General features: G+C 37.7%; 2 protein-coding genes across 2 annotated transcripts; one reads left to right on the forward strand and one right to left on the reverse strand.

Moving 5' to 3' along the window:
• The first annotated feature begins 1,749 nt into the window (after window positions 1-1,749).
• On the forward strand, window positions 1,750-8,649 carry LOC100649763 (protein transport protein SFT2). Its single transcript, XM_003394217.4, has 3 exons — window positions 1,750-8,023; window positions 8,116-8,267; window positions 8,336-8,649. Exons 1-3 carry the CDS (start codon window positions 7,835-7,837, stop codon window positions 8,604-8,606), a joined length of 612 nt encoding a protein of 203 aa, XP_003394265.1. The 5' UTR covers window positions 1,750-7,834; the 3' UTR covers window positions 8,607-8,649.
• A 403-nt stretch (window positions 8,650-9,052) lies between these two features.
• On the reverse strand, window positions 9,053-10,767 carry LOC100649651. Its single transcript, XM_012320713.3, has 5 exons — window positions 10,402-10,767; window positions 10,248-10,298; window positions 10,041-10,175; window positions 9,754-9,970; window positions 9,053-9,686 (listed from the first exon to the last, which is right to left on the reverse strand). Exons 1-5 carry the CDS (start codon window positions 10,509-10,511, stop codon window positions 9,141-9,143), a joined length of 1,059 nt encoding a protein of 352 aa, XP_012176103.3. The 5' UTR covers window positions 10,512-10,767; the 3' UTR covers window positions 9,053-9,140.
• Window positions 10,768-11,554: the final 787 nt, after the last annotated feature.

Below are 11,554 nucleotides of genomic sequence, written 5' to 3' on the forward strand. Positions count from 1 at the left end.
GTAGCATCGATTCTAGATGGACCGACGGTAGCTTCCTCTCTCCGGACGACGCGATCTGGGACCTGAAGAAGCGCACCAGCGAAGGAACCGAGTTTCGATGGGCTCTACACACGTCCAGTACCGATCTGGATCTGGCCAAGAAGACGAGATGCAGCTGCCATAGCCTGACACCGGAGGACAAAAAATCGCACGATATCCAGCGAGGTGATCTCAGAAAGCATCATAGCGCGGAGACGGACAAATGGTCGGTCAAGCCGGATTACTTGCAAACGCCGATGCACGATCTGAGAAAGCACAGCAGCGACGACACCAGAATGGCCAGGGAAGCCAGGTGGCTTCAAGTTCCGGAGGTGTTGCCAAATCCAAAACCGAGGTGCACTTGTCCAAAGTCAAAGATCTTGGCACCTTCACCGCCGTCGGAACCCAAGGAACCGCCTGAACCGGAGAAACCGACGATACAGGAGCCGGAAAAGAAACTGTACCATTCTACGTCGTTGACAGTGGAACGTAAGGAAGAGCGGGTTGTGCAGCTAGCGGTGGAGAGGCCGGAACTGAAGAAACATGCCAGCGAAGATACAAGGCTAGTGAAGACCGAGAGGGTCAGGGAGAGACCGAAGCTGGAAAGATCTCACGCGAGAGTCGACAGCCAAACATCGAAAAAATGGGGCGTAAAGGAGAAAGTGAGTAGCCCCGACGAAGGGAAAAAGATTCGATCCAGGTGGGCGATGAAACCGCACTTCTCTTTGCCCGTCGAGAAGAAGGACTCGAAATGGAGGAGTCAGGACTCCACGGAAGGGTTCAAGAGCAAGAGCTTGAAGGAACGGCCAAAGTACAGTATTCGAAGGAGCATGTCACCAGAGCCGGATCCTCGACAGATGTCCAAGCTGGATAACAGAATCGTTCGACGATTAATCTCTCCAGAGATCACGATCACAAACGCGAAGTGGGCTCCGTACGAAGACGCTTCTCCTCTGCCGACGGTCGGGATCAAAAAACGGGAGCCGAAGCACATCAGCGAGATCAAATGGACTCCTTACGACGGTTCACCGACGGAGGGTGGTGGCGGTAGTTTCGCGGTTCAAGAGCCGGAAGAACCCAAGTCCTGGTCGCCGTTCCACAACGTAACGCCTACGCATCATCCACCTCCAGAGGCGACTCCCTGTAGAAGCGACGACGAGGACTTTCGATGGAGAATTCTTAACCAAGTCTCCGCGTTTCCTATCTATCAAGGCGGCTGGAAGGACGAATCTCCAGAAAGAACTCCACCTAAAAAGATACAGTCTCCGGTAGATCTGTCTCCGCCAATTTGGTCTCCTCAGGTTCCTGTCACTCCCGTGAAGAGACAGAGATCGCAACAACAACAATACTCTCCGCAACCTGTTCACAGGAAGAGTATCGTAAAGAGTCGTGGCTTGTCGAAGAAAAAGGCTCTAAGGGCTAGATCAGAGAGTAGTCATCAGAGCGAGGACAGATTGATACCGCCTACTGTGATCGTTCGCGCGGCTAGCGAGGAAGCAAAGGGCCGTCAGAGGCCGCAATTGATGAGATCGAAAGCTTTGTTAGAGGTTCCCGTGACGATGGGGATTACCAAGAGATCGTTAAGCGAGGAGGTGCCCCGAATGCGTGCTCGTGAACGGGCACGTGCTCCTAATAGAGCTCGCAGCGAGGAGGTGCCCCAATACGAGGACCCGTGGTTTACTAACGACAGGTTAGCTGAAACGACCGAGTTGCGGGAATACGTGACGACGGTTTAAGTGGGGACGGTAGGAAACGGTTGACGGTACTCGAAATCGAAGCGACGGTATTTTATAATTAATTTCGTCCCTCCCTTTCGTCTATACGATTGGAAGGAGGGGTGGCGTTTCTCATAGTTAGCCCGCTTAGATATTTTGTACCGGTGTAGAAAAAAGAGAACGTTAAAGAGAAATTTGCGTGCAACTGCGATGACAAGGTTATTTCCGTCTCTGAGCCATTCACTTTGTTCAATTGCTGCTTCTGCTTCACTCATCGTCGACGCGTGATGGATGAGTAGCTAGGAATCGTACTGAGACCGTGGATTCATGAGAGCGAACGAACAAGGTGAGGAAGAAATTTACGAACACCATAAACGATGTATAGTTACCATTGAAGAGGAACGAAAGAACGAGAGGATAAAGATGACGCGAGAACGAGAATCTCGTGACGGCTATCCACGCTGGCGCAATTCCACATCGTTGGCCTACGAAACGAAGACTACGAATCGAAAATTTCGAGCATGTACCGAAAGAAAACGGTTGAAGTAGTAGTAGTTGAAAAGTCAACGATTCTTTCTATAAAAAAGAAAAAACAAGAAAAAAGTAAAAAAGAGATGTTAAAAACTGAGCGGTTACACAAAGGTCGAGGCGAGGGGTCAAGTTAAGGACTAATCAAACCAAGTTCGAGTCACAACGCTTGGAAATACTCAAAACGAACAAACTAGAAATCATGGTAGCCCTCGTGTGAGCGCTCTTCTGATAAACGAAGAACGACTTTTCGTTCAATAATACTGAACTTTTTCAGCAACACTGAGCACCGAAAAGTACAGCTCGACGCGTTAACGATCGAGCATAATATTCGATTAAATGGTACATCTGACATAACGATAATAATACGAGCTTAGATGTTTAAGTATAGTTGATATAAATATCGAATACAAAGGAGAATGGAAAGGCGAGTTACAAAAACTATGCGGTTTGCGTGTTGCTGATGAAAGAGTAGGCAGATCGAATACGAGAAAAGGATCGTAGGATAATCGAATGGAAAGGAAGACGAAACAAAACGAGCGATACGATTAAAGTGCACTGTGAGGGTTATACGAGTAAATCGGTCTCGTGCCAAAAACGAGACGAGAGTATAAAAGTTCGTTCGGTGAGTCGTCGGGACTCGACGAGAAGGACACCTTTGTTACATATTCCTTTCTGTTTTCGCGAATAATAATAAAAATCGCGTCAACGACTCGTCGTCGTATAGTGAAAATAGTGGATCCCTCAGGGTCTCGGATGGATCGATTCGCGAATGCATAATACGCATAATTAAGTTCATACATGAAGTAAAGTAAAAAGGAAGTGAAAAAAGGGGGCCGCTGTCTGACAGCTGAGCTACACGACATTTAGCAGCCCCTATGTGCCGGCGCGTGCAATATTAATTAGGATTATATTTACAGTTCATTGAATAGTCACTTAAGGATGGGGTACTAAGATTAAGCGAAATAAAAACGCAACTAATCCACGTTATCGACGGCTGCACGTACTTATTAACGACTATGGTATGTTTTTTCAGTAGCGAATCTTTTTCCATTGACTGGTAACCGTGGAATCGACGAAACTCGCGGCTCGTCGAGGATTTTCGAGTACTGTATACATATTGTAAAACGCATATGCTCTCTGTACACACGTTCGTCGGTCTCTTGCCGGCTTCTTTAGCCGCGATACTCGATCGTTTTAGATTTTTGATATTATTCCAACGAGATTCAGACGTTTTCTGACGATACGGAGGAAGCCTCGATCGAAAGTCCATTTTGTATTTCGATTTCAATGTGTCCCCGATCATCCATCGATCTGTGCTATACCGATTAATCAGTGCTTCGAACGTGTCGAACATAATATTTACACGAACATAAATACAAGAACACAGAAACGAGCATTTTATTGTCTAGAAGCATTTAACACGTGTGTTACTTTGTTAATCAATTTTTCAAAGTAACGCCTATGTTAGCTGCTATGAACACAGCTGAACATTTTCATGCATCTGACATACATGAACACATACACCACGCGTACACACAGATTTTGTACATATTTTTAATAATGTATAATAACTATAATTCTAAATTACGAGTACCAGAGTATCCAATAGCACAGTTGCATAATGCGCGTGATCGTATTATATCGTGTATGCCAAAAGAAGAGAACAAGAAGAAAAAGAGGTAAAGAGAGAAGACATATTCTGTTAAAGAAAGAAAGAATTTTTGTTGTAACTCGGGACTTCCTCCCAAAGTCTTCGGACTCGAATTTTTTGTTCGATCATTCATTTTCCTCGCGGTTTCTCGATGTCGTCTCGTTGTAGGAACCTGTTGCAAGCAACGTGGAGGTGGTTTTACGTCGCGGGGGTGTGAAGTAATCTAGATAAGAAAAAAGAAGAGAAAGATTAGAGATTCGCGACGGACGCTTTAATTCTAACTAATCGCACGAATAGAAATCGGAACTTTCGGATCGGTTTCTAAGTCCCGATGCAGACGAGCGTCTTTTATCAGCGCGATATCGCCACAATCGTACGTCTTTCTTTGTTTTCCCAATTAACAATAACCAAGCAGACGTAGGGTCGCAGTGATATCGCGCGAACAAACGTCGCTCGTTTGTATCGGGCTTTACTCGTGTAGGACTTGACGTTATCGCTATAAAAAAAAAACAAAAAACAAAAAATTACAAAAAGAAAAGCGTACTGAAACACAAAGAAAACTCACAGAGATAAAAATTATTTTCTAAAGAATGAAAAAAAAAAGTGTGAAGTAAGAGAAAAGGAGAGAAAGTGATCGAGAGAAAGTGAGAGAGCGAAAGTATGATAAATTTTAAAAAAGCATAAAAAAAAAATATTTAACGGAAAAGGATTAAATGTCAACGACTTTGCTTGCGCAAGAATCGCGCGAGGAATAAAAGAACGGAACAAAAAGGAAAGAAGAAAAAAAAAGATTTAAAAGAAAAATAAAAAAGCTAAAGAGTTAGACGAATATAATTCCCTTTTTTTCTTCCGCGTGTTACGCGCGATCTCGTGCTCGTAAATTTTTTCTATGGAACTGCGGGTGTTTTAAGACGAGATCGAACAAACTAAACAAATTGAAAAAAAAATAGAAAAATACAAAAAATCTACAACAGATACAACGGTATAAGAAAATTAAAAAAAAAAAAAAAAGAGAAAATGAGAGATTAAGCAATGTCTAAAATACTGCGCGCCTGATTTTACCGTTGCATAGCGTACGAGAAATTCTCACTTAGGTATTTGTAAGTACCGTTTAAGGGGGTGGGGGGGCAGTCTGCAGATAATTATACGCCATTAGTTGCATTTGATCGATAATATATTTAATTAGTTGGCAGTTATCCGTGGCTAGCAATCTGTCTTTCTTTCGTCGACTCACGAAGGATTCGTTTGATCTCGAGAAACCGTGACACACCATTTTCTTCGTTCAGAGGTTAAGGATTATTCTAGCGTAAATCGTTAGCGGATAGAGACACGTTCTTTTTTGAACGCTTCACTTTACATTTCCCCTCGAAGGCTCCAAGGGTTTTTAATGACTCAACACATACACACAGATATTTACGCGTACACGCATAAACATATACACGTATACATACACGAATACAGTCATGTACATACAAACGCATATGTGTACTTATGTGAGCTATGAAGACTATGATCATTTTAGACGTACGAGCCCTATCTCTTGTTTCGATTACTTTCTTATTCTCTCGCTACGTATATTTAAGGACGCCGATGTTGTAGCCGATTAACGATAGCTGATAAATTACGGATATGTACTTTTACGAGACAAAGGCTGTTGTTGCATTTATTGTTTAAAACTCGACGATCGTTCGTAGCTGCACACGAATATGATATAGTATTTATATAGCGAGCAGGATCCTTTCCCGATCGAGCTTTCTCGAGATCACACGCGAATCTGATTCGCGTGGTCGCCTTTAGAACGAAGCGTATAGATACGTGACGTCGAGAAGGGTCACGATGTGTTTTTCATCGGATACCAGAGCATCGTATACACGAAGGTGTTCCTTTTTGCGTTTGAAATTCCACGTGGATCGTCATTCTAGACGATTGTTTTCGCGAGATGAAAAAAGACGAAGGAAACGATGCGACGCGATCAGTTCGCCGAATAGGATAAGTTCGAAAGAAAAGAAGGGATGAAGAAGGAAGGAAGGAGAAAGTAGAAAAGGGACAAAAGAAGGGAAACAGGAAGGAGCCACGCCACTTATATTAAACGTACTATAATAACGCGCTGCATAGCGATTCGTTTCTTCTCGAAGTACACACGTATACATATACATATATAGGTTCTTTCCTTCGTAGTGCATACAGTAATTAATTCCGACGTATTCATTGCGTACTGTATAAATGTATACACAGCGTAATGTATTAATTGCGTAATTATCATTCGGATGGCGGCGATTTTAGCGGTTTCCGCGCGCAGGGGAGCCGCTAAACGCCCGTTACAAAGTGATTCATAACACGTTATTTCTATAAGAAGAGAAGACTCGGGCACGTTAAGATGCTATACAATGTAAAACAAAGAAAAAAAAAAAAAGAAGAATAATATTGTATCTGTGCTGCCATTAGCGTTAAAAAGGGGAAAGAAAAAAACAAATTAAAAGACAGACAAAGCCAAAATATTATAGTTAATGAAAAACACGCGGGTATTACATACATATAAATACGATACACCCAGACACGTACACACATTCACATGTTCCACATAGTGGATCACGCATGAAGGTGAGAAAACATATACATATGATGACATATGAAGACCGGTATGTGTGTATGCTACATATGTTTATCTATATATATATATATATATATATAGATATTATACGTATGTTTCGTACAAAATATGGGTCTTCACGTATACAACACGTACATTACATACCCAGCAATGTAATTGATAAGTACTTTAATCCCGACAAAAAAGATTCGTTTCGCAGTATGAGAATGATTTTAGGAGCCTTCGTGTTGAATAATTAGCAGTCTCATTCTATGTATCGTATAATCGAGAGATCGAGTGACCGTGATCAGTACGTATATAGCGATAAAATCATTAAATGACAAAAAAAAAAAAAATGCAAAATGACGATGAACCTGTTAAAAAAGAATTACGGTTCGTAGTGTGTACTGTATTCGAATGTGATCGATTTGTTACTTATGTCCCCGATTATTGTTACGTTGTGCTTTTTATTATTGCTGATGTATTTATTATTATTATTATTATTATTATTATTATTATTATTATTATTATTATTATTATTATTATTATTATTATTATTATTATTATTATTATTATTATTATTATTATTATCATTATCATGTTTATCATGTCTCTGAGAAGTATTATCATCATTGTGAATATTATTAGCCCTATGACTGCGATCATTATTATTGAATATTATTTATTACTATTGCTATTTATTATCATTATTATTACAACTACTATTAAGCGAGCAAGATCGACCGCTCATTTTTTTTTTTTTTTCTAGTCGAATTTCTCTAGTCCCAATTAGAGTACTGTCGATACTTAGTCTCCCCCGTCCCCGATGTATTTGATTTTTTGTCAAATAATCCCAAAATGATACCACGCGTTGCAGGACACATAGTTCTTGCGTAATAGAGTGATGCATTACCTATGCAACAAATGCAGTATACAACCCGTAATTATGAGGTCAATGTTGATTTGTTTAAATAAATGTAAGTTTGAAAACTCATCACGGATGTAATCATTTTTGCAATCATTCTCCCTACGATTCTCTTGCCGATCAAAATGTAATTAGATAAGGTGAAATCTATCTTATCGGCATATACATAAAGTGCATGTGCGGTACATTTGAACTTCACACTTGCGATATGTACATATAACATATGTAGTTTACAGAGTGCACTTCTTGCTTGTCAGAGTACGATGAAGATAACGAATATGTCATGTTCCCAGATTAGTATTTGAAGAATACTATGAAGTAAAGATAACTTTTATAATGGAATTATTGCCTATTGTACTTTGTGTATATAAACGTATAAATATAAAGTATGGCGACGTGTCAAAATGGCCGATCTCAACAAAGAACTAAACGAATATCTTCTTAGCAGTAAAAATGAAAAACAATTCAAAATTACCGTACCTTCGGTGACGATACCGAAAGCGAATATTGGAAAATGGTTCGGTAGAAGCGAAGATGATAAACAAGAAGCGGGATGGATCCAAGGAACACAAAAGGAATGTTGTCCTAGCATGGTTTGTATATACGTTTTAGTACAACCTAACCCTCTAAATATTCTTAAAAAGTCTACATAATAAAGTTAACAAATTCCATCTTTCCTTAACAGACAAGAGTACAAAGGCTAGTAGCATTTGTTGCATGCTTTTCTATGGGTATACTTTGTTTCTGTTTGTCGGCGATTTATATCCCAGTTTTGCTCCTTAAAGCAAGAAAATTTGCACTTCTGTATACATTAGGAAGTGCTTTCTTCCTCTCAAGGTAAGTTGATGAATACGGACACCATTGTCAGAAATAAAATAAGATTTATATTGAATTAATTTTTATAGCTTTTGCTTCCTTTTTGGTCCATTAAGTTACTTAAAGTCATTATTCAGTGCTGAAAGAAGGTGTTTCAGTATATCCTACTTTGTAACTTTAGTAGGAACGCTTTATTGCGCTCTGCATTTACAATCTACTCCACTAACAGTACTCTGTGCTGTTTTGCAATTAATAGCTATGTTATCATTCTTGATAAGTCATATACCAGGAGGAACTAAAGGCCTAATGTTTTTTACAAGAATGTTCAAGTCTTCGGTAAATTCTACATTGCCTGTATGATACTACAATTACTTAGGCATTAAATATATATGTGTAAAATCAATATTGTATCTTCAATTTTAATATTTTATAAAGCTCCATATATATGATATTTATATGCAAATCAACGACATGCTATGCTGCATGTTTTTATGTGGACACAACATATATGAAAGACTGACTTATCTTAACAAATAATCAGACCTAATATACTATGTATAATAATATGTTTATTTGTATTTAAAGGAATGAATCAGTAAAAACACTTCTGTCATAAGAAATAAAAATAAAAGTTGTTATATATATAAACTAGTTATATGGAAATATAGTTTTTGTATATAATGTATTTATATGTATAAAAAATAGAGTTTCCTTATTTCTGTATATTTATATATACATATATATATGTATTCATATATGTATATATATATGATGTAAGGACTATTTATTTAATAAAATAAAAAGTGTATTTGTATATTCGATATTTATTAACATGTAAGATAAGAAATTCTCTGATGACATTCATGAAGTATATGATACTACTATGATGCGACATTATTTTTTATATTTGGAAACTTTCGCCGCTTTTGCACGATTAACGTTACCCTGTAACCGTTTGACTTTTAAAGGTAAATATTTAACATTTTCAGATGTATTAGTAACTCTCGGAAACTTTTTTCGTTTTGTCGGATGCCGATCTTCGTGAATATTAATATATCTTGTCTGTTTCTTTATATTTGTATCGAATTCATCAGAATCATAATTAGTTAAAGAAATAAAATTATCTTGTTCTTCTTTTTTCACAATGGGCTCATTTGTGGAACTTTCTACTATGCTAGGTGGAACAAATGCCCTTTCTTTGCGTGAAGATCTATACATATATACATTAGTAGATACTGTATGTTTAATTGGCTCTGACGAGACTCGAGATTCACTCTCAACGCTCATTTTGTTTTCTTTATCTGATGTAATCTGTTCTAATGTTTCAATATCTTTGAATAATTGGAGCCTATTTTTTGGTAAAGGTACATCTTTGAAAATATCACATATTGTTGTATACAGAGGATGAAAATGATGATCCGTAAAATCCATCACGACATTCTGAAATAAAAATACAAAAATAAAATAATATCAGCAAAATGTCATTTATGTATTTAAATAATTATACCTTCAAGGCACACGCAGCAGATGCAAATCCTATGGTGTTTAATGTTACAGTTTTCAATTTAGGCAATAATAATACTGGTATTTTCTTATTTTGTGCCATATGAATAACATGCTTTATTAAAAGCGGCGGTGAAATGTTCGCATCCATTAGAATACAACAGACATTGTTTTTTTCCAAAGATCTTGTGATATGATTTATGCCCAAGACCACAGAATTTCTAAAAATGTAAATTTTAAAAGTACATGTGAATCTAAGAAGTGTGTAACAATATAGTTAAGAATATTTACACTAATTCTGAATTAGAAATATTCTCTTGCTTTAGAAGCGCTTCTTTTTTGGCTTTTATACGTTCTTCTTTCTTCATATGTCTAAGTTGTGACCATGGAATTAATTTGGATGGACGTTTTATAGATGGCATTAATCTACAAATATGAATTATAAAAGCATTAATTTATACCAATATCTTCTATGTTTCATAATTTTTTAAGACCTACTTGTTTAAAATATCTTCCAACAATGGACACTTTCCTTCATCAACAATTGGCCTAAAAATATATATATAATGCAAATATAAACATTTTTAGTATGGTATCTTTAAAATGAAATTATTAATTAGAATTATATATGAATTGTAGACTTTATACTTACCAATAACTATCTTGTGGTTGCGCTAAGACATTTCGTAATCCTTTGACTGATCCCTTCTTCGCTGACAATGACTGTTTCTGTTGTTGTTTTGTTAATATTGGAGTATCCATAGCAAAAACATTAAAATATCGATATAGGTTAGTTTTCACATAGGCACGTTGCAACACGATAGTATCACCACGATTAGCGTGTCGTGTCGTCTCTTAGCATGATAATCGAATCAGAGATGAATAGAGAGAACTCTCATGACCATGAGAGAAATTCAACCAAAAACACGTTTTACGAATTACCGCTCCTGACGGTCAAATAACCGAACTATTCGCATATTTCTTTCTTTGGTATGTTTGGTGGGAGAAATAACTGTATGCATGGCGAAAGGGGAAATGTGCGTTTGTACCAAGTCGTTGACTCAGACAGAATTGGTCAAAAGCAGGGGCTTGTCGTTAGTGGCGATTTGAAAATGAGCGGTAAAACGGTGAGCCGTATCATGAGCATCTATAAGTTTTTGATCATCATTTTCGTATGTGAAGAATGGTTTCACCTTTATCGGTCGAGGAACGGAATTAAATCATTTGAAAATTATGCAATTACACAAATTATATACAGAAAACTATGAACTCGTAAAATTGCATAATTAGCGTAAACGTACAACATAGGAGGTGACACGATTTCGATAATTCTTGAAATTTGATGTTACTTCTCAGAACTTTCGAAAGCTGTTTTGCGATCTTTTTTATGCTATTTCTATTTGAATTTCTCGTTTAATTTTTTTTTTTGTGGAAATGGTTAGAGAACGGATAAATAAAAAGTGAAATGCTGTTAAACTACTTTGGTTTATTGAAACCCTTTCTAAACACATTTTATATAATTATCTGGCAATAAATAGTCTTAGTTTTCATTATACCGTATAATTATTTCCAACAAGCTGGTTGCTGCTGGTTGCTAGTGGTGGTTGTTGGTTATTGCTGACTGCTCTTGATATTATTATTGTTATTTCTGTAATCATTACAAAGAAACGCAATTTTTATGTTTTTCCGCCCTTATCTTTCAGATTGTCGGTACGAGACATTTCTACTCTTAACGTACATACACATGTTTCTCCCATCAAAAGCACTATCGAGGAAATGTACGTATAGTTCGAGCGTTGGTCGCT

This window comes from Bombus terrestris, chromosome 3 (genome assembly GCF_910591885.1).
Source record: "Bombus terrestris chromosome 3, iyBomTerr1.2, whole genome shotgun sequence".
NCBI lineage: Eukaryota > Metazoa > Arthropoda > Insecta > Hymenoptera > Apidae > Bombus > Bombus terrestris.